This window comes from Chrysemys picta, chromosome 6 (assembly GCF_011386835.1).
Source record: "Chrysemys picta bellii isolate R12L10 chromosome 6, ASM1138683v2, whole genome shotgun sequence".
Lineage (NCBI taxonomy): Eukaryota > Metazoa > Chordata > Testudines > Emydidae > Chrysemys > Chrysemys picta.
Genome location: NC_088796.1, coordinates 64356246 through 64380074, shown reverse-complemented (window position 1 = coordinate 64380074; position 23829 = coordinate 64356246). Strand labels below are relative to the sequence as shown.

The 23829-nt window shown below is 40.6% G+C and overlaps 1 protein-coding gene across 20 annotated transcripts in view; it reads right to left on the bottom strand.

Moving 5' to 3' along the window:
- Positions 1-23829, bottom strand: part of PPIP5K2 (diphosphoinositol pentakisphosphate kinase 2) — an 89252-nt gene that overhangs the window by 18187 nt on the left and 47236 nt on the right. For 19 of the 20 annotated variants that reach the window (XR_010588814.1, XR_010588815.1, XM_065550254.1 and 16 more), the window contains 7 exons: positions 20315-20456; positions 18554-18777; positions 15393-15520; positions 15048-15162; positions 3661-3768; positions 3462-3578; positions 2444-2617 (listed from right to left, as the gene is read on the bottom strand). Coding sequence is in view for 18 of the 20 variants with exons in the window: in XM_065550254.1 (XP_065406326.1) it covers positions 2444-2617; positions 3462-3578; positions 3661-3768; positions 15048-15162; positions 15393-15520; positions 18554-18777; positions 20315-20456 (1008 nt within the window). In the remaining 2 variants the exon portion in view is untranslated. Of the gene's footprint in view, positions 1-799; positions 984-2443; positions 2618-3461; positions 3579-3660; positions 3769-15047; positions 15163-15392; positions 15521-18553; positions 18778-20314; positions 20457-23829 lie in introns of those variants that run through there. The other variant, XM_065550267.1, reaches the window with a different exon arrangement.

Genomic DNA, 23829 nt, shown 5'->3' with positions numbered 1-23829 from the left:
AACAGGACTGGAGATTAAATGACTGACTCCCCAGGGGCGGCAAGAAGGATTTCTTAACCTTAAAGCACTAAGGAACTTCTGGTGCCAAAGAGTAGACAGAGATTTCAAGGGACAATGTCAGGCTAAAAAAAGCCCTATTCTTCTACCTGTGTTAATACTATCTAGATCAGTGGCTCTCAAACTTTTGTACTGGTGACCCCTTTCACATAGCAAGCCTCTGAGTGTGACCCCCCTTATAAATTAAAAACACTTTTAAATATATTTAACACCATTATAAATGCTGGAGGCAAAGCGAGATTTGGGGTGGAGGTTGACAGCTCGCAACTCCCCATGTAATAACCTCATGACCCCCTGAGGGGTCCCGACCCCCCAGATTGAGATCCCATGATCTAGATTAAACAGCACTGAACCTTTTTAGAAATGTAAATTGTTTCTCACAATTTATATTCTTTAGTTTTTCCATTTAATTGTAAGCTCAAGGAAATGAGACTAGTCAACTTCATTTCTGGTCTCCATCACTAGTACAGTGCTGCCATGTTTGTATTAGACTCTGCTGAAGACTGTAATCCAGATAAATTTAAAGTTTTATTTTACTAGAGATTATAAAATAAAAAAAAATACTTTTAGGTTGAGCCTAAACTACCTGACAGTGTCCCTTTAAATGAATGGACTGGAGTGGAAAGAGTTATCTTTAAAGAAATAATTCTAAGGCAATATAAGATGAAGTCAAACTACACTTTCAAGATACCAAGTGGTCAAAATTCTTCAAAGACTGTTTTGCAAATATATTAGCTCTTCCAATTTACCTTTTTTGCACAGTTTCACAGCTAGATGAGTAAAATCAAAGACTATTATTCAATAGGAAGTAAAAATTTAGAATTTCCATAAAAGCTGGATGCTGGAACAGATTCTACTTGAATGTTTTACCTGCTGAAAGTCAAAGTTTAGCAATGCATATCAATAATACCTCTTGAAAGCAGCTTCTGAAAATTTACAAAAAATGAAAATGGTTAAAATTTTGAAATACTATAAAACTGCACGTGAACTTCCCTCTAGGAAGGGAGCTTGCATGATCAGAGTGAAAGCCACTTTCAAAAACATTGAAATTACTCCTCTCGAACGCTGCTTATGGTAAAACAGGAAATGCAACCCTGCAATACATTCACAAGTATCACCTCTTAATTTTTTTATGTTATATACAGATCATAATAAAACAAAAACATCCGTATTATTCTCCACACATTGACAGTAACCAAGTTACTTGGAATTCTTACTATTGTGGTACCCAGTCTATATAAGCACCTATTCCTGAGACAACATGCAGGGAAAAGAGTATACAGTTCTTTGAGGTTTTAAGCAACTGAGAATAAGATAGTAAACTGTACATCTTATGTTCTAGTGTCAGGCCAGGTCTACAGTATAAACTTACATCAGTGTAACTATGTCGCTCAAAGGTGTGAAAAATCCACACCCCTGAGCAATGGAATTATACCAATCTACTCCCCGATGTAAACAGCCCTATGTCAACCGGAGGGCTTCTCCCACTGACATAGCTACTGCCTCTTGCAGGGGTGGATTAACTACACCAACAGGAGTAGCTCTCCCCTCAGTGTAGTAGCGTCTTCACTGAAGTGCTACAGCAGTGCAGCTACACCTATGCAGCTATGCCACTGTGATATTTTAAGTGCAGACCTACCCTCAGTGTCACTGAAGTACTAGTGTGCACCAACAGTGTCTTTACTGTTCAACCATATTAATGGCATACAATGAATCATCACGAACTTGCTTCACTATTGTGATGTTAGAGCACCTTTTATGACAGTTTCTCAACTCCTTGGTGTCATGGCCTCTACACTGGGCATCCAAAAAGTCTTAGGGCACTTATCTGAAGACTCTGGAAAACACACATTCCCCGCCCCTCAAAGCATGCTGCCAATTTGCTCTCTTACCTTCAACCACTGTGCCACTGGAATCAGTTGCTCCCTATGAAAGTTAATTGTAGATGGCGAAATTTTCCTACAGCCACCTCTCCTTCCCCCACCCCAATCCCCACAAATGAAAAAATTCAATGTTTTGTTTCCATTAGCAGCAGTCTTGTCAGAATGCATATGCAAGCAATGTATGTTAGTCAGCTTGGAGAAGAAGGAGTTGAGACTAAAAAATGTGTATCTTCATTTTCATAGAATAAAAGTTATATAATAAGATTTAAAATACTAAAGGAAAGAAAAAGAATTTATATGGCCAAACAATCATATGATGTTTCTGAAATTCCTTTCAGACAACCATTGCCATGGAGAATTTCCCATGGAATAAAAGCAGCACTTTGAGAAGAATGACACCATTCTATTTTTGTGTAATCAAAAACAGAATAGTCTCTACTTTTTTGTTAGAAGTAAATGAAGAATTCATTTCAGTAGACATGCACCATGACAGAAACACTTACTTCAACAGAACCAATCTTCCGGGATCTTGGAAGGGGCGACTTTCTGTGTATGTGAATTGGGTCTGACACCATTGGCTTGAATACCACTATTGATCGATCCGTTTCATCCCTTTTAGAAGTATGTGACTCCTCATCACTATCATTTTTATGGGAGGTTTTCTTTGAGCCTTCATTCTACAAGTAAAGGTATTACCTATTCAAGTTAGCTACATACTTTGTACTATATGGACATGGAAATCCATTAAATAAATCAGTTACAAAAAATGCTTAAATTATTCTATACGTAGTAAAGTGTTAATGATATGCATGATGTTTAGTGACACAAGGCTCTTAAACCATAAAAATACTGTTTTTATACACCTAAAAAAAGCATTTGTTACTTTAACTCTCTTCTACCACATGTGACAATGTGACCATAATATCATTGCTCACACCACCATGTCTTCTTACAAGTTTCACTGAATATGTAAAAGATAAAATCCTGGTTCCATTTAAGTCAATGGCAAAACTCCCACTGACTTCAATGGGGGCAAAATTTCACCCACAGTGTCTTAACATGTGTAACACCAAATTGTTTAACTATATAGATGTACACATATACAAACTGAAAAATATCATCAATAGTCAATATTCCCTAAAATTCAAATTCATATTTTTTCTTAGATGTCATCTTGTGCATTTGTCAGAATATTGGAGAAACAGGACTATCTCCAACAAAAAATTATGCAAAGCCATAAAAGGTTGCAATTACAAAGTCAGTAAAAGAACAAATGAGGTGAGTATACCTTTTATTGAAGAAAGTATCTATTTGAATCAGAGGGCCTGAATTATGACGTATAACTGTTACTCATAGTACACTAGTTTATTTTTATATGCACACAGTACACACAAAGTTAATTCAAAACCAAGAGTCATTCTTCCTAACTAATTCTCCAGTGATTAAAACAAAAGTTATTGGAACATATTCATGAACAGAGAATCCTTGAACTTTTGTTCTAAAGTATGCCAGAAGTATTACCTCTCGGGAGGCAGGTCTATATCCAAAACCAGCTGGTAAGTTTTTATCCTCTTCACAGCCTTTAGCTCCCGGACTAAAGTGAAGCTCCACATGAAAACGTTCCTCTGAAGAAAGTTCCTAAAGACAGTGAATATCTACTCTTTAAAACATGGTTTGAACTAATCATATTTCTAGATATTTATCAATTTTATTTACTTACCTTGTTTGGATCCTCGTAGAGCATGATAACAATCTGGGTCATGTAATTGAGTTCACTGACAATATTGAGATAGTCCATAGCTCGTTTCCACTGTTCATCTTTTGATTCCTTAAAGAAATGGAAACATTTTGTAACACATTTTAAATTAAAAAACCTTTGAAAAGAAAATTGAAGTGATTTAAGAGAAAAATGCGATCTTAAATTATGAATATTTAAGACATATTTTAAAAATAAATTTTACATTCAACCCAAAATGCCCACAGCTCCTCTAAATTAATGAAAATTAAACAAACATTCTAGAAAAACAAACCAAAGACTAGCCCTTCAAGTTCAGGCCAAATTTAGAACCTTGCATTTGCTGAAATTTTAGGGCTGTAGAAATGACTAGAGAATTTGCCATAAGCCACAGAATGAACCCCTCAACAAGAATGCCCTTCATTGTAAAAAATAAAAATACTGACTCAAAGAATGATCAATAAAGCAATTACTATGCTCATAGTAAACTCCTAATAAGTAGGGCTGTCAAGCAATTAAAAAAAAATAATCGCAATTAATCGCATGATTAAAAAAATTAATTGTGATTAATTGCGCTGTTAAACAATAATAGAATACTATTTATTTAAATATTTTGGATGTATTCTTCATTTTCATATATATTGATTTCAATTATAATACAGAATACAAAGTGGACAGTGCTCACTTTATATTTATTTTCAGAAACAGACTCCAACGAGAAACCGCAGAACTGGAATTAATTTGCAAACTGGACACCATTAAATTAGGCTTGAATAAACATTGGGAGTGGATGGGTCATTACACAAACTAAAAACTATTTCCCCATGCTAATTTTCCCCCCACTGTTACTCACACCTTCTTGTCAACTGTTTGAAATATATCTCTTGAAGGGGGTTGGAGATGAGCTCTGTCAAAACAAGTCTTAATACAACCTGAGATTCACATAGACAACCACTGTTTCAAAATTACCGATCTTGTTTCTCTCCGCAATGGATAGAAATAATCTAGGAGATTTTCTAAATGGTTTGCTCCTGTCTAGGTAGAAGGCTAATGCCCGTCTCACATCTAGAGTATGGAATATGGCTTCTTCACTAATCCGAAGTGGTTTTGGGAAGAAAGCCAGAAGATGAATGTTTTGATTAATGGGGAATTTCAAGGACACTTGAGATAAGAATCTTTGATAGCCTGACATTGTCCCTTGAAATCTCTTTCTACTCTTTGGCACCAGAAGTTCCTTAGTGCTTTAAGGTTAAGAAATCCTTCTTGCTGCCCCTGGGGAGTCAGTCATTTAATCTCCAGTCCTGTTCCAAAATCTTCTGGCTCTTTGAAATAAGTGATAGTACTTTAAATGCAAAATAAAAATCTATTAAATAATAGATAGAAAAGCTTACTATACTTTGAAGGGGGAAAAACTATTAAACAGTATGTTCAGAGTAACAAATGTGTTCTGTTACCAGTGTTTTTTAAAGCTGTGGACCAGTTACTGACTACCCTTGTTCTTCTATCTTGCCATTGGTAAAATTTTAGTCTACCAGAAACTTGGTGAAAGTAGTGGATTAAAAGATGTAGTTTGAAATGTTAGTCATTCCTAATTACTTTGATAGGCCAATAACAACACTTCCTCTTTGGAAAAATACTATAAACCAATTCTCCTACCCTTCAGGCAAAAGTGATCGCTACCAGAAAGGTTGTTTTCAAAGATATTCTAATAACCAACACCCAGCTAGTGGTTTAAACAGATGCTTCATAAAGCCACTAAGGACAGGTTCTGGTCCCAGCTAGGAGAGGAGTCTCTGATTTGTGGGGAGATATTTGACAAACCTTGCAGGAATCTTGCTGTAGAGGTGAGTGAAGAGAGAACCCAGCCCCCTCTCCCCCAGATTTGTGAAAGGCTGTTACTGCTGCTAAGTGAACCTTAACAGAATTTATAAAAAGACATCTTCAACTCCAACAGATAATTCAGTACTATAGGAAAAGGAGAACAAGTTGGCGAAATCTGATGACCGTTACACCAAAGATTATATCGTTTCCATTTCTGGAGGTAAGTATTTCTTGTAGATGGTTTTCTACTATTTAATAAAACTTGTACCTCTGAGGAACAATCTCTCTCTATCCCAGAGAACCATTGAGGAACTATGCTTGGCACCAAAAATCTGTAAATTGGAGTGAAGTGTTTGACCTGCATCTTGAGTCAGCAGGTAAAGGACTGATTGGAAGCTTCCATGTAGGGTGAAAGGCGAGTCTGATGCAATAGGGATATCAGACTTTTCTTGGCCACATTGGTGCAATTAGTATGACATTGGCCCAGTTTTGTTTGATCTTGTTGAGAACCTTCAATAACAGTGTTGGTGGATATTTACAGAAAAAAGTTGAGAAATGGGTCTCCTAGAGATAGAGGTTTGAGACCCCCCATCTGGAGCAATACGTGATGCATTTTGTGTTGGCAGCTGTGGCAAACAGATCAACCTATGACAGTGGTGGGCAACCTGTGGCCGGCTCCCCAGGGTAATCTGATTGCGGGCCGCTAGAGATTTTGCTGATGTTGACTGTCCCAGTGGGAGCTGTGGGGAGCCGTGCCTGCGGATGGTCTATGTCAGCAAAATGTCTAACAGCCTGCAATCAGATTACCCTGATGGGCCGCCTGTGGGCTGCAGGTTGCCCACCACTGACCTACGAGAATCACCAACCTGAGAATATCATGTGAAGAGGACTCTGCAGTTCAGTTCCCATTAATAATTTAGAAAGAAATGTCTGCGGAGATGGTCTGCCATGGTGTTTTGAATACCTAGGTAGTAAGAAGCCGGGATGACTATGTGTTTGGTTATGCACCAATTACAGAGTTTTATTGCTTCAGTACATAGAGATGGGGAACGTGCTCCTCCCTGACAGTTGATATAGAATCACAGAAGATTAGAGTTGGAAGAGACCTCATGAGGTCATCTAATCCACCCCCCTGTTCAAAGCAGGACCAATCCCAACTAAATCATCCCAGCCAGGGCTTTGTCAAGCCGGGCCTTAAAAACCTCTATGGATGGAGATTCCACCACCTCCCTATGTAACCCATTCAAGTGTTTCACCACGCTCCTAGTGAAACAGTGTTTCCTAATATCCAACCTAAACCTCCCCAATGCAACTTGAGACCATTGCTCTTTGTTCTGTCATCTGCCACCACTCTGAACAGCCTAATTCCATCCTCTTTAGAACCCCCCTTCAGGTAGTTGAAGGCTGCTATCAAATCCTCCTTCACTCGTCTCTTCTGCAGACTAAATAAACCCAGTTCCCTCAGCCTCTCCTCATAAGTTATTTGCCCCAGCCCCCTAATCATTTTCATTGCCTTCCACTGGACTCTCTCCAATTTGTCCACATCCTTTCTGTAGTGGGGGTCCCAAAACTGGACATAATACTCCATATGTGGCCTCACCAGAGCCGAATAGAGGGGAATAATCACTTCCCTCGATCTGCTGGCAATGCTCCTACTAATGCACCCAGTATGTCGTTAGCCTTCTTGGCAACAAGGGCACACTGTTGACTCATATCCAGCTTCTCATCCACTGCCAGGTCCTTTTCTGCAGAACTGCCGCTTAGCTAGTCAGTCCCCGGCCTGTAGCAGTGCATGGGATTCTTCCATCCTAAGTGCAGGATTCTGCACTTGGCCTTGTTAAACCTCATCAGATTTCTTTTGGCCCAATTCTTCAATTTATCTAGGTCACTCTGGACCCTATCCCATCATCCAGGTCACTAATGAAGATGTTGAACAAAACTGGCCCCAGGACCGACCCCCCTGGGACACTCCACTTGATACCGGCTGCCAACTAGACATCGAGCCGTTGATCACTACCTGTTGAGCTTGACGACCTAGCCAGCTTTCTATCCACCTTATAGTCCATTCATCCAATCCATACTTTTTTAACTTGCTGGCAAGAATACTGTGGGAGACCATATCAAAAGCTTTGCTGAAGTCAAGATATATCACATCCACGCTTTCCCCATAACTGGCTCTGTGGATATCTCATCATAGAAGGCAATCAGGTTGGTCAGGCATGACTTGCCCTTGATGAATCCATGTTGATTGTTCCTGATCACCTTCATCTCCTCCAAGTGCTTCAAAATGGATTCCTTGAGAACCTTCTCCATGATTTTTCTAGGGACTGAGGTGAGGCTGACCGGTCTGTAGTTCCCTAGATTCTCCTTCTTCCCTTTTTAAAAGATGGATACTATATTTGCCTTTTTCCAATTGTCCGGGACATTCCCTGATCGCCACAAGTTTTTAAAGATAATGGCCAATGGCTCTGCAATCACATCAGCCAACTCCCTCAGCACCCTTGGACACATTAGATCCGAATCCATGGACTTGTGCATGTCCAGCTTTTCTAAATAGTCCTTAACCTGTTCTTTCACCAGTGAGGGCTGCTCACCTCCTCCCCACACTGTGCTGCCCAGTGCAGCAGTCTGGGAGCTGACCTTGTCTGTGAAGACCGAAGCAAAAAAAGCACTGAGTACTTCAGCTTTTTCCACATCATCTGTCACTAGGTTGCCTCTCCCATTCAGTAAGGGTCCCAACACTCTCCTGACCTTCTTGTTGCTAACATACCTGTAGAAACCCTTCTTGTTACCCTTCACATCCCTTGCTAGCTGCAACTCCAATTGTGCTTTAGCCTTCCTGATTACACCCTACATGCTCAAGCAATATTTTTTATAGTCCTCCCTAGTCATCTGTCCAAGTTTCCACTTCTTGTAAGCTTCCTTTCTGAGTTTAAGCTCACAGAAGATTTCACTGTTAAGCCAAGCTGGTCGCCTGTTATATTTGCTATTCTTTCTGCACATTGGGATGGTTTGTTCCTGCACCCTCAATAAGGCTTCTTTAAAATACAGCCAGCTCTCCTGAACTCCTTTCCCCCTCATATCAGCCTCCCCGGGGATCCTGCCCATCAGCTCCCTGAGGGAGTCAAAGTCTGCTTTTCTGAAGACCAGGGTCTGTATTCTGCTGCTCTCCTTCCTTCCTTTTGTCAGGATCCTGAACTCAACCATCTCATGGTCACTGTTGCCCAGGTTGCCACCCACTTCTACTTCCCCAACCAATTCTTCCCTGTTTGTGAGCAGCAGGTCAAAAGGAGCACGGCCCCTCGGTTCCTCCAGCACTTGCACCACAAAATTGTCCCCAACACTCTCCAAAAACTTCCTGAATTGTCTGTGCACTGCTGTATTGCTCTACCAGTGATTGAAGTCCCCCATGAGAACCAGGGCCTGTGATCTGGAAACTTCTGTTAGTTGTCTGAAGAAAGCCTCGTCTACCTCATCCTCCTGGATATACAGCAGACGCCCACCATGACATCACCCTTTTTGCTCTCACCTCTAAACTTAACCCAAAGACTCTCAACAGGCTCTCAATATAATACACTCATGTTGTCTGATATTATCTTTACTGACTTCAATCTGATTTAGAGGTAGAAAGCATAGGCAAGCATTTTTCACTGTTCTCAGGTCTTGTTCAGGTTCTTCCACCAGTTAAGTGAATGTAGAACTTATTGGAGAACAGACAGTAACCTGCCTAGATTGTATTTGCTGGATTTGCACATCCCTGTAAACCTTGGAGACGTAACCTGGCATGCTGCACTACACAGAAATATGTGGATATGCGTCACAGCAGTTGAAGGCAATCTCTAATTGTAACTTGAGGGCTGCCCTGAATTCTTGAGATGAGATTCACTAGTGCGAGAAATCTGCTAGTTGCTAGGTATGCTCTGCCTGTTAATGCATCCAGGGAAGCCCCTATAAAATCTAGACACTGTAGTGGAGTCAAAATGGACTTTTTGAGATTGATTTGAAGGCCCAGGCTATAAAACAGAGAACATGTGATCTCTGCTATCTCCAGCACTTCCCAATAGGATCTGTTTTTTTCAGCCAATTATTTAAATACAGGAAAATGATTATGCCCAAATGACAAAGGTGGGGAACAACTACTGCCAGCATCTTTGAGAACACCCTTCATGCTAAAGATAGTCCAAAAGGAAGCACCTTGTGTTGATACTGTTCATTGTTGATTTGGCAATGAAGAAACCTCCTATGTAATAGGTAAATAGCATCATGAAAACACGTGTCTGGTTCACGATTCTTGACCTACAAATCTCCTAATTCTAATGACCAAATTATTGCTGCCAGGGTCACCATCCTGAATTTAGAAGTGAGGTCTCTTCTTGTTCTAGCACTTGACCATGAGAAGGATCCCTAAAAGCGGGACAGGGAGGGATAGGAGGGATAGCCTTGAAATGGATAGCATAACCTGAAGCTATGGATTCCAAAACCCATTTGTCCGATGTTATATGCTCGCATGCATCCTGAAAATGGGAGAGGTGGCATCCGAAAGGAGGGAGGGGGTAGGATGTTTCAGCTGTAAAGTCCCTTTGACTGGGGATGGTTCAGACTCTTGACCAAATCATCAAAATTGTCACTTGGAGGACATGGATGGCTGAGAAAATGTAGTTATAGCTGATGGGATTTGCAGCCAGAAAGTTCGAGCCTCTTATGGTCCTTACTGTATGGGGTGGACTTGAGCTATGTTGCCTACCTCGTTCATTAACGACATCTACTACTAAGGAGTTCAGAGCTGGGTGAGAGAATAGAAACTCTGATTCTCCATCAGGAACATAATAGTTTTTATCAATTCTGTTGTAGGTAGGCAGTGTTGTAGCTGGGGTTTGCCAAACAGTCTTAGTAGGCTCCCTAAGAGCCTCATGCACTTGAATAGCAATTCTCATCGATGACAAGGTGTGTAAGATATCTAGGAGCTTATGGTGGACTCCTGAAACTCTGCTAAGGTAGGGGTTCTCAATCTTTTTCTTTCTGAGGCCCACCTAATATGCTTAAAAACTCCACAGCCCACATGTGGAACAACTGTTTTTCTAACTATAAAAGCCAGGGCCAGAGTTAGGGGGTAGTAACCAGGGCAACTGCTCATGGCTCCATGCTACAGGGGGCTCCATGAAGCTAAGCTGCTCAGGCTTCAGACCCACCATGGCAGGGCTCCAGCTTTGGCTTTCTGCCCTGGGCCCTAGCAAGTCTAGTGCCAACCCTGATTGGCAGACCCTCTGAAACCTGCTTGGTTGAGAACCACTGCTCTAAGGGAATCTGAAGTATGTCAGCAACTCGTGTCATCAATTCCTGAAATGGTCTGACGTCATCTTCCACAGAAAGTGGTGGAGGCATGACAACTTCATCCGGTGATGAAGAGGAAACATTCATAAGAGGTGTCACCTCCTTGTCTGCCCTTGTTCCTCAAACGTCTCTTCCTCTTGCATGGGTGGTAGTAAAGAGGGTTAAGGAGAATGGGTCCTTCTCTGTTCCCTCTGGTGGGGTGAAGACCTCATCAAAAATTTCTGGTGATAGAACATCCACGGATCCCAGAAAGGCCACTGAGGGGGGACAAAAGGCATAGGTGGAGGCATCTGTGTTTCTGCCAGGAGGGTGTCATTAGAGGTCTATGCACTTGTAAAACATCAGGGCAGGAGGGATAGTGATGTGTTCTAGAACAGATAGTGGAAGACTGCCCAGAGAGCTGAGAATCTGAAGCATCCTATTCCACATACTCTGGAGTATGGTGGGAAGTTGTTCAGCTTGCAAAGACGACAAGGGCGAGCATGGTTCCCTATGTGATAGAGGGGGTGGTGACCGAATGGATCTTGATGCTGACAAACCCCAGCACTCATTAATAGGGGAGACTCTGGCTCTGAAGAGACTATCATGTCCTGAATTCTTGCGTTACTGACAGTAAACACTGGCCTGTGAGAGAGCCTGTAGTGTATGGTTTCTGTACCAACGTAATTGGCACTGAGAGCCTGGCCTGGGACTGTGTCAGTTTCAATTCCCTTGGTACCATATGAGGTTTGGCAGTCTTTGGTACAGTTGACTTCCTTGATATTGATACTGAGTTTTGGTCTGGGACAGGCTTAACTCTTTTCACCTATGTCTCTGCCAGCCAGGATCCAGGTACCCAAACTCGATACTAAGTCTGTCTTAGACTGAGTTTTCTTCGTTGCTTTTCGTACCAGTATCACTCTAAACCTGCATGGAACTCCCCTTGGAAGCGGAGGTCTCTGTAGCTCTCCTGTGCTTCAGTGACTGAAATTCTCTTGAAGATTTACTCCCTACCTCCTTCTGTTTAGCGGCAGATGAGGACTTTGGTACTGTAGAAGTATTTGATGCTGCAATACTGCCTACCTTTCTAGTGGTCTTTGTTGACTGAGGTCTTGGCATGGAAGGGGCACTATTGGTACTGGGAGATCTATGTACAGGGGAGTCCTCTAACCCTTGGATCTGAAGCTGAATGTAAGGCTTGCTCCATCGTTAGAAGTTGAAACTTGATCTCCCTATTTTTTTGAGGATCTACTTTTGAAGGATGTGCAGCTCTTGCACTTACTAGGCATATGGGTATCACCCAAACAGCAGAGGCACTGGGGATGGCCATCACTGATTAGAATAGACTCATGGCAGGAGACGCCCCTCTTGAATCCCAGGGAACTCAGCATTGCCAAGGAAGAATGACCAACCCTCCCCCTCCCCCCCCCCCCGGATAACCCGCAAGAACAGAAAGTTCTAAACTAAGAATAAAAAGATTTAAAAATAAAATTTAAGGGAGGGGGAGGGAGAGGGAGAGAGAAAAGGAAACACTAAAAGGTAAGTAACTATTAACTATCTATCCAAATGCTGAACAGAGAAGAGGCAAAAGTTGCAGAATCTGTCTCAGGCCAAAGGCAGTTGGTTGAGAAGGAATTGAGGGCTGTTTGCCCGCACAGCCCCATGTAATCTCGGTGCAGGGCAAAAGGAATAAATGGGCACCACTACCAAAAATCTCTGATCAAAGGCACAGGCGCATTTGAAGTAAAGAACCCATAGTCCCGCCCACAAGATGAGCACCAATCTTGGTACCCACAGTGCTCTATGAACGGCCCCCAGTGCAGATCAGGCGATGGAAAATGGGAGGAGAATGATCCTGACCTGGAAGTTGAGGAATCCCAGGCTTCAGTGGAGAAAGGTAGAGCCAGCCTGAAAGTGTGAGCAACTGGCCGGACTCGTCCATACACCAGAATGAAGAGGGAACTGGCGCCAACAGTGGAAATGCTATCACTGGCACTGAGTACACCTCTGTTGTTTCTGGTGCTGGTGTTAACCCCGAAGTTGGCAGCAGCGCCAACGTGACTGATGGTGGCAAAGTGGAGGGCAGTGAGTGGAGCCACAGTAACATCAACTGAACCACCAGCAGGGGTGCTGAAGACATTCCCAGTGCTGAGGAGGTCCCTTGTGCTGAGCCTGGCATTGGCCCTGCTTCCACTGACTGTGGAAGAGAAACATCAGGGTGCAGTGCCGACAGACCCACAGATTCAGCAGCTCGCTTAGCCAACGAGGCTATAAATGACACAGCCATGGCGAAGTCTTGGACCAAAGGCAAGGTTGGGACAAAAAGGAAGAGGAGATCCGTGGTTGCCTGATACGTTGCTGATGCAGAAACAGCCAGTGCTGGCATCGCCCTCATTGGTACCGGACTCAACAAACACCCCATGTCCGAACTGGGGTCAATAGTATGGGGTGTGTCACTTCCTTGTGCAGTACTAGAAAGTGGTTGACGGGACCTCCTCCATCCCACGCGCTAGCATTCACATCATACCAGTCTGCACTCCTTCTGAAAGAGACAGATGAGTTCCCACACAACTTGGAGCGACCTTGATGGTCTTATGTGATCTTTTTCTCAGCGCAGTTGAGGAGGAGTGACTCCTCTGTCTCTTCGGAGAGGTGCCAGCTCCAGAACGCGAAGTAGCAGCACTCTCAGAACCCAAGGGTGCCATCCGATCCAATGCAGGCCTTGGTGCTGAAGCAGGCCACGTGACCTGTTCAAGCAAGTGCTGCTTTAGACAAAGATCTCTCGCCACCTGAGTCTGTTTCATGACAATTTGCAAATTGAACACCACTCCTTGACATGGACTTTGCCTCAGCACAGCAAGCACCGTGTATGGGGATCATTCCTCAACATGACAATGTTTAAACTATGGTGAGGGCATCATCAGTGAAATATTTAAACTAAAGCTAATTAATACTATACTAAGGGAACTAGTTAACTATATACAAACTAGAAAAATTCACTACAAAATAGAGAGGTTATGAGGTTAGGAGCCACACAGAGCTCCAGCTCCAGCCTTGGATGGTAGGAAAGGACTGAGGGGGGGGCAGGGCGGCACCACCTCATATAGCCAGGGCTATAGCTACGAGGCATGAGCACTGCCCATCTACAGGTACTGTTAGGCAAAATTATACTGCTCCCGTGCACTGGGCGCGCACACACCTATGTAGAATATATGGCTGCATCTTCTCAAAGAAGAATTTGTGTTTCCTCCTAATCTCTTTTCTCTACCTCTATCACCACATGAGCACTATTCTTATCACCCAGACTCATATTAGTGCAGGATCCAACTCTTACTCAGCAATCATTCTCTTGGTACCAGATCCTTTTGAGTTAGGTTTTATGCTCTTCAGGATTTGTGTCCGCAAGAAAAAATATTTAACTGCTTGTAAAATTCCAAATGCTGCTATGATGCTGCATAAATAAGATGCTGTTGCCAGATATGACAAACACCATGTTACTCTTTAAAAAAAAAAGTGTACATTAGTTTTATGATTTGTGGTGCAGATGTGAGAATTTGACACTAAGTGTGAAAAATTAATTTTCCTGCCTATCTTACCAATAACCTGGGAGGAGAAATTGTTCTTCTTAAGTTCCAGGAACAGAACTTTGGAAAGTGTTCTGCTTGATTTCTGAGTAGACAGTTACCAAGTGAAGGCTGTTTAAGCTAAGTGAAATATATTCATGTGTTGTATATTAGACACCACCAAGTTAGTGTTAAGGACCAATTGTAAACAATTTTGAAGATGGACAGTACTGCTCAGCTTCCCAAAGAAGAATTTTAACCTACTTACAAGAAAGCAAAAAAATTCTTACAAGGTATTTTGCATTACTGCCTGATCTGAATATATGTATGGAAGAGGTCTAGTCTTTTCTGAGCATGAGGAATTTAGAGCTCAAATGTTAGCAAATACACTAATATTTACTAACTTCCATCAAAAAACCAAGGTAACACTAAATGTTTTCCATCTTGTTTTCTGCTAACAAAAAAATCTATATGGCAAAGACTGGCAATATGACTTGGGTGCATAACACTAAACATATTAGAAATCAATATGTTTAATAAAATAGGTTGTGATTTTCAAGGTAGCCTAAGGGAGTTAGGCACTCAACTTCTATTTAAGGTTAGGGGGATTTGGTCCCATAGGTTCTTCAGAAAATACCAGCCACGGCTTTTGCTCTAACAGGAAAATGATCAACTTACATCACATAAGGCACCATAACGAAGAGTTGATAATAAGGAGTGGACATGACTCTCACTTGTGAAATATAACCGAGTACGAACATGACGTTCAGGAGACATAACACCTCTGGAGTATCTAAAATCAAAAGTATAGTGGAAAAAAAGATGTAGTCAATTATTTAAGACATTAAAATATACCCATATTAGAAAACTGTTACTACAATCTTACTATAAATCGTTTGAAGTAAGCATAGCTTTACTGATAGCTTAAGCTTATAAGCACGTGGTTATCTATCACGGTGGCGGGAACATTTAAGTACTGAAGACAATTTGCAGCATACATGTAATAAAAAATTCTGAACTTACAGAGGGTGAAGCTTGTTTACAGTGTCATCATCCTGAGTCCTCTGAAGGTCAGAACGAATTTTCCTAACTAGAGGAGTGCAGTAGCCTTTGGCAATCTCTAGTTTCTCAACCTTGGAAATACCATATTCCTGGAGAGAAAGAAATTAAGTTTTTGAAACCAAACTATAAAGAACACTGAAGTGAATTTTGAATTTAAGACTCATAACTGAAAAACAGTAGCTACCTATCTACCACTTCTTGTGGCTGAAAAACATGGATTTTCAGTGTTGGAACATGGACAAAGAAATTGCACTGGAAATGTATGAACTATGAATGGAAAGAATGTTTCCTTTGGTGGCAGCAAAAAAGTACCAAGCTCCTTCATACCAGAATGAATCTGATTTTTGAAAGAAGGTTCTCTTTTATGGTCTAACTGAAAGGAGGAGGCATTTTATTTTTTCATTTGACCTCCAACAGTTGCAAGAAAGGTACTGCCCTTCTTCTGAAGGAAGTATGGCAGTCAAATATAATCTGAAAACAACAGTAAGAAATCTCCATTAACATCAGAATGATACTCTTGTTGGTCATTTTGGGCACTTAGAATATTCACTTTAAAATTCTCTTTCAGGAGTCCCCTGCTCAATGAAACTGACAATCATACACTGCTGGTGATGTCCCCCAACACCATAACAGAACTTCTGGTTACTGTGGAAACCAAGGTAAGGGCCTTTTTCTTTGTATGTTGGTTTGTCAACTTTTTTTTTAAGGGAGTATTCTTATTTTATATGTACTGTTTTCCCATTGCTCCAAATAACCTATTTAAAGAAAACTTTGCAAATCCCTATAATATGGCATTTACCTGATGAGCCTGTCTTTCTTTCACTCCCTCCCTACACTGGCATTAGGACAGGTCCAGTGGTACTCTACTTCCCTTCCTACCCCAACAGTGATATTCTGTAATCAGTAACACGACCAGCATACCAAGGGTAATTGTGTTATACCCAGCCTGACTGATTCTGGACTTCGGGTGACCTAAATGACAAGCAATTTGAAGTCCATACTATGCAGGACTTCCCTCCCACCTTTGCCATGTTGAGTACTCAGCATACTACAAATGTAAATGGAGTCCTCTCTTCTATTTGTAGATCACCTTTAAGACCACTAAATACAAAGCCTGAAATGTAGTTTAATTTCCACCGAATTTTCTTGATGTAAAAATATATTGAATAGTAATGGGAATTTGCCTCAGTTTCAGTTGTTACAATCAATTAAATAAAACCAATCCACTTGCATTCCTCTCTATGCACCATCCTATTTCAGTGAGTGATTCAATTTTTAAATATTTTTTTTCATAAAACAGAAAAAAATTCTATTGGTAAATACATTCTGAATTTAAGAACATCTTATCTGTGTCAAATATTCCTATACAGACTATAAATAGGCTTAGTAAACCAAGTATTCATTTTCACCATTAACACAAAGAACCAACACAAGCAAATCAAGTTGCTGAATGAGCAAAATGACTTCTTTATCCAATATCCAGCTATTTGTACAAAAAAACTGCACATGGACTTCTAGCCTTCAACAGTTCAACATTTCTGTAGTGCAGGACAGCACACTCCACTTTCAAAACAATCTTAATTTGTCCAATGGCACCCAACACCTTAATATGAGAATTCAGCCCAGTCTTTCAAGAGCTGACAAACTTGTACAAAAATATTGCCAATAAGTACAAGCTATGAAGGTTACAGATGTGCATAAGGTACAATATTTGTATTCCAGTTATATGTTTATTTGTATCTTCTCAGGCTCTCAATGTTCCATGTCACAATATGAGATCTGATCCCCATGGGCAACTCCCAACAGCCAAGAGTTTTAAAGGTATTATACAGTGGTATTTCAATTAGAGAGTTAGTTCTCTTCATGAAAAAAAGTTTTTTCTCATCTAGGCAAAGAACTAGTAGACAGAATTGGAAATCAGACCTTGCAGAGCAGACATTTTATCAGAAATGATGCTACATATATTAAGCAAAAAAATGAAGGCAAATCCATTACTAGAGTGAATGAATTAGCCTGATTCACAGAGAAAAAATTCTAATTATATGCCAATGAGAGACATTAACATTGAAGGTTATATTTAGGGTTTTTTTTCCCTTAGTCTACTCAGCATAATACTGAACGCAGTTTAGATTTGACTGACAACGGTATCTATGTGTCCATCTACATCCAGTGAAATTCCATGTAATGTATATGACTATTTGGTTTTGAAATTGTACTGCAGACAGTAGATTAAGGGGAAAAAAAGGAAATGTGAAGCAGACAGATCTAGAACCATGTGGCGAAGACACTACTAATGTGCATTCGTTTCCATAATCTTGCTCTATGTGTTTTTGCCAGGAACTCTGCTTTTTTAAGTTTTGTTTCCTTTACTGATAGGAGACAGTTTGCTCCCACACTAACAGTGAGATAACTATTTCCTACCTTCCTGGTTCCCTGTTGAATGCCATTCGTTAGTAGATACTATTTTGTTCAGCAATATGGATGACTAAGATATAATTTTATAGATATTAACCAAATTGTATTTTTTTGCCTGATGAGCATCTGTCTTGTTAGATATAACAGAAGGAAGATGGTATCTGTATTTAACTGCTAGCATAATATTTAAAACCAAAACCAAAATGCATTTTAGCAGTAGAAAGCTCCATTTTGGTTTAAATTCTTTACCAGTTTGCCTATTATCACTTAACTGAAACTAACTGTGCCCCTTATAATCAGCCTGAGAAGGAAGCAAAAGGGCTGACAAAAAAATCCAACTTCAGATAGGGACATCTTTGATTACTCCAATTATACTGCCCTCCTTAATCTGCAAAGAATAGTCGTTATGGGGCACTTAGTTTTAGCACATTGGGCTAATGGGAACTAAGACCTAGTCACATTTATGCAAGATACTGGAAAATTCACTCTACATTTAATAGATTTGATGGACTATGAACTACTAATTTATTGTGAGGCCAGTTAATCTGTACTCTATCATTGATATTCAATCTCTTCAGTAAACAGAAGGTCATCTTGGAGCCTTTAGTCACTGCAAAATACAGAAGCCTTCCAAAAACAGGAGACAGCAAGCATTTTTTACAGATTTTTATTTTAAAGGTGCCATATTAATGTTGTAAAGTGCTTACCTGAGGGATCACAATGTCAGCTAATGCCTTTGATAGCCTGTATAATTCCATTGTGTTTTCTAATTTTAAGGATCCATTATGTTGGACATCATATTTTATACAGTCGTAAATATCAGGGATTTTGCTGATGTCATATCTTCCATTCTTTGTTTTAAAGTCCTTTTCCAGCTTGGCCCACCTGCGCAGCATTAACTCTAGTGTTTCACTATGGTAAAGTTGAATATCTAGACAGAAAAATATTTTACTCTTATTTCACTATTTAGGATTGATCAGCCAATAGAAAAGTTAAACTGATTTAAATGTATTACTGAAATTATAGTCTTAAAATGTGTTTTAAGGGTAAAATGTGTTTTAAGGGTAAAACAACGTTAACTCACTCCAGATAACAAATGCATTGAGGCAAAGTGGTCAGAGGGCTGTGACTACTACACCTCTACCCCGATATAATGCGACCTGATATAACACGAATTCGGATACAATACTGTAAAGCAGCACTCTGGGGGATACGGGGGACAAGACAGGACACTGCATGCTCCGGCGGATCAAAGCAAGTTCGATATAACACGGTAAGATTTTTTGGCTCCCGAGGACAGCGTTGTATCGGGGTAGAGGTGTACTACAAAGATACTTGAAATCATTATCTGAAGGGCTCGAAAAAGGGGGAATAGTTATGTGTATGGGTAGTTTTGAACTCTCAGTTTTCATTGCTACTAGCATGGAACTATTACATGGTAACTAAGACAGCAGCATGTCTGCTCTAGCCCCAGCTCCCTTTTCCAAGTACATCGTTAGGTCTTCAGGCAGAATTGTAGCATGATAAATCATATACAGTGTGGTTTTAAGAAGTACTCAGGGACTTCTTTAAAATTTTAGATTAAAATATTTTTTTCTGGGGATGTGTCCCCTATTTCCCATCCACTCCTTTACACATCCCAAGTGCAGAAGACAGGAACATGGGGATCCAGGAGACTGACAGGAGCCAGGGCAGATGCCCCAAATTGCAGACAAGAGGTTTGGATGGGGAAAAGGATCAATAATGGTAGAACATCAATTCTAGTTATCAGTACAAGTCCTACAGAGATAAAATGCAATTTAAAAAAATGAAGTTGTTTTAATACTACACAATTTATGGCCCTTTTTTAGTGTAGAGCAAACAAAAGCTTTAATGAAGATACTAACATTCAAAGGAAATCTTCACTTAAATTACATTTAGAGCAGCCTACCCTCTTTGTAAACTTATGGTTTTGCAGGATATTTGAGTATCAAAGGGATAGCCGTGTTAGTCTGTATCTGTAAAAGCAGCAATGAGTCCTGTGGCACCTTATAGACTAACAGACGTATTGGAGCATGAGCTTTCGTGGGTGAATACCCACTTCTTCGGATGCATGCAGTGGAAATTTCCAGAGGCAGGTATAAATATGCAAGCAAGAGTGAGTCAGGCTAGAGATAATGAGGTTAGTTCAATGGGGGGGGGGGGGGGGGATGAGGCCCTCTTCTAGCAGTTGAGGTGTGAACACCAAGGGAGGAGAAACTGCTTTTGTAGTTGGCTAGCCATTCACAGTCTTTGTTTAATCCTGAGCTGATGGTGTCAAATTTGCAGATGAACTGAAGCTCAGCAGTATGAATGCATCATTAGCAAAAATCTGTGAGACAGTGAAGCTAATGAGGAAAGGGTGCCTGCCTTCTGCATATCCATTAAAGTTAGTGGTCTCAAATGGACAGAAGTCAAATTAAACACACATTTTAAAATATTTCAGTTACCCGCAGACTTGGGATCTTCCATTCGCTGCCTGATTTGAGAAGTCAAACTCTGGATCAAGGAATAAACCTTGTCACATGTTCTCACAGGATTTCTGATCACCTTCATTGATTTCATCAGAGAGATGCTTCCAGATGGAGTAAGCTGCAGTATGAGATAAAACAGAAATATTGGTTATATCTAAATACACCTGTACCCCGATATAACGCTGTCCTTGGGAGCCAAAAAATCTTACTGCGTTATAGGTGAAACAGCGTTACATTGAACTTGCTTTGATCCGCCGGAGTGCGCAGCCCCGCACCCCCGGAGCACCACTTTATGGCGTTGTATCTGAATTCATGTTATATTGGGTCACATTATATCGGGGTAGAGGTGTATCTAGGAAATCCTAATGGGATGCATTAACAAAACCAACCCCTCCACATCTCTCAACTCTCAGATTTCCAGACTCAACATATGCATAAAAGTACAAAGTCCACGACTTCCTTAAAGTCAGAATTAACACACTTTGATATAAATCAAGAGCAGAAAGCTTAACCCACGTGCCAAAAGCTAAGGCTGTATGAGATACTTAGAGGGTAAACTATTCTGTATGGAATACCACAGCGATGTCAGGAATAGAATTAAACTTCCCCACTTATGTTAATTATTTTATTCTGAAAAGTGAGGAAGTTCACAACTTTGTGCACATTTAATAATTTATTGTATTTTGTTTTTAATAACAAAGATTTTTTAAAAAGCTTTGTCAAGAGAAATCCAAATGGTACACTGTGGCTAAATGCTCCTAATACATCATAAAAGGAAACTTTACAGAACAAAACTTAATTGGAGGGAGCTACTGCTGTTACAGAAAACATCTACCTCTACCTACTCTGTTGACATTAGGCACTCTGTGCCCCCTCTTTATGACATAGTAATTCAGCAAGGGCAGGTCTTTGGAGAAACAAAAATTGGAGGGACAAGACATGTGGGGTTCTGAAAATAGCTAAAATTAAAACAGACACCATCAACTTAAAATTCAAAAAAGAAAAGTCAGTCGTATACCATGATTCTTATCTAAGAGCAAAGTTCAGTAGTTGCTGCTGCTCTTCAAACTAGACTGAATTAACATTACATCAAAACACTCAAATGCCATCTAATTACTCAATTTTCAAATAGAACTGTTGAACTCAATGATAATGTGACACTGTATGGATTATGTGAGACACTTAATATTATTACCAATATTATAAAATTGCAAGGAATCTTACCAGATATGTTGTGCAAGGAATCAGTGAAAATGTTATGTTTTCACAAGTACAATAATCTTGTTTATATGTTTGTATCATCTTTGTATCATGAATTACAAATATGTGTTGATATATCTGTATTTCAAACTTGTGCTGTACTTCTGGGTGACACCCCCAGACAGACTGGCATCAGCACTAACCAGCCTGCTTGTTGGCCTATCCAAGGCAATCAGCTATACAATTAACCCATTGAAAGGCAACAGCTACACCTTATGAAAGTCAGCAAGACATGTAGGGGCATGCCTGTGGACAGAGAACTCTAAGATTTTTCCATGGCATGTGCTGTAAAGCTTGTGTTTGGGACAAAGGAAGTACAGGCCACATGCAAAGGATATAAAAAGGCAGAGGCATCATCTCCATTTTGTCTTCAATCCTACTTCTTACCTCTGCAGCAACTTCTCTACAAACTGAAGATTTGAACAAAGGACTGAATGAACCATCCGAGCTTTGGATGTGTTCCAGAGGGACTTTCAAGCCAGCAAACTCACCAATATTGCTACAAGCCTAATATATGGACTCTGAAGTCTTATATATGTATTTGATTGCTTGACCATTCAACAGCCCTCTTCTTGTTCTTTTCTTCTTTTATAATAAATCTTTAGTTTTAGATACTAAAGGACTGGCTGGCAGCTAGGGTTGCCAACTTTGTTTGAAGCTATTCCAGGAGATTCCCCCCCCCGCCCCCCGAACATCGCAATATCATTGTCTTAAAATATCCTATTAAAATCTCCCAGATTGCTTTCAATAGTCACCGGGAGACCGATGCCAATTCTGGGAGACTCCAGGCCAATCCTGGAGGGTTGGCAACCCTACTGGCAGCATAATATTTTTGGGTAAGAGTCAAACTAATATTGATCTGGCAATGTGGCTGGTCCCTTGGGGTCAGAAGAACATTTTGTATAGTGAGCAGAGTTTCAAATAATTTCTTACTGTATGGGACTTATCTGCTGATTGGGAGCCAGAGAACAGGAATCCAATAAAGGGGGCTGTGTGATTTCTTTTTTCAGCTTCTTGATAACCAATGTGGGGGATCAGAAGCACAGTTTGTGACTGGTTGGTGAGTTTAACTTCAGCTTTAACCACCAGTTTTGGGAGAATTTGCTCTCCTTTTTGAAGCTTGCCCTGAAGTTGGCATTTTCAGTGAGGGCTACCCCAGGCACCCTGGATCACAGCTAACATATACAATAGTGACAGAAATATGTAGACCAGGGGTTCTCAAACTTCATTACACGGCAACCCCCTTCTGACAACAAAAATGACTAGAAGACCCCAGGAAGGTGACTGAAGCCTGAGCTCCCCCGCTCTGGGGGGTTCCAAAGCTTGAGGATTTCTGCCCTCGGCGGTGGAGCTTGGACTTTGGCGTCAGCCCTGAGCCCCAGCAAGTTTAACGACAGCTCTGTTGACCCCATTAAAAAGGGGTTGCAACCCACTTTGGGGTCCCGACCCACAGTTTGAGAACCACTTAGTAGACTAATCTCCCACTGCTTTGATCTCTATGCCTCATATCTAATGGCAGCCCGGACTTCAATATTATTCTGAACATTAGCAAGTTTCCATTTGTTTCTCTAGACAACAGTGAAGACAGTCCTTGGTAAACATGCTTATCTAATGATGAAATATTCTTAGTGTGTAGAACCAGGAGTGATCACTTCCTTTTAATTTGTACAACCTGATGTAACCTGCATTACAGTACAATGTCTTAGTATAGTAATGGAACATTTCTTTTATCTTCACTGGTTAGAAAGTAACAGCTTAGATATAGCGCACTTTAGGATTCCCAGGACCAGAATAGTGTTCTGTAAAAAAATCAGTAATGGCATACCTTTATAACAGATATATAGTAGCTTTTTGAACACACATTGTCACCTCAATATTACTACTAAAGAAGCAGAGTACAAATGGTTACACACAAAGGCAGTATAGTGTGGAACAGGTTGAAATCTTGCTTATGGAACAATAAGGAAGGTTTGCTGTTTTGTTCCCCAAACACGTGTTCACAATCATACCCAAAAGTGTATCTGTTCCTGTTGTGGGACTAATATAGCTCTATGTGACAAAGTATTAGATGACTGACCATCAACTTCCCACACAGCCACTGCTATTTGCCAGTCTCTTTCGTCGCACAAGACGTTAGCAACAAGTATACAAGATAGTTTCTAAAATCAATGGGATAAAAACTAGGTCTGTCAAATGATTTTAAAAAATGCAATGAACGAGATTAAAAAATA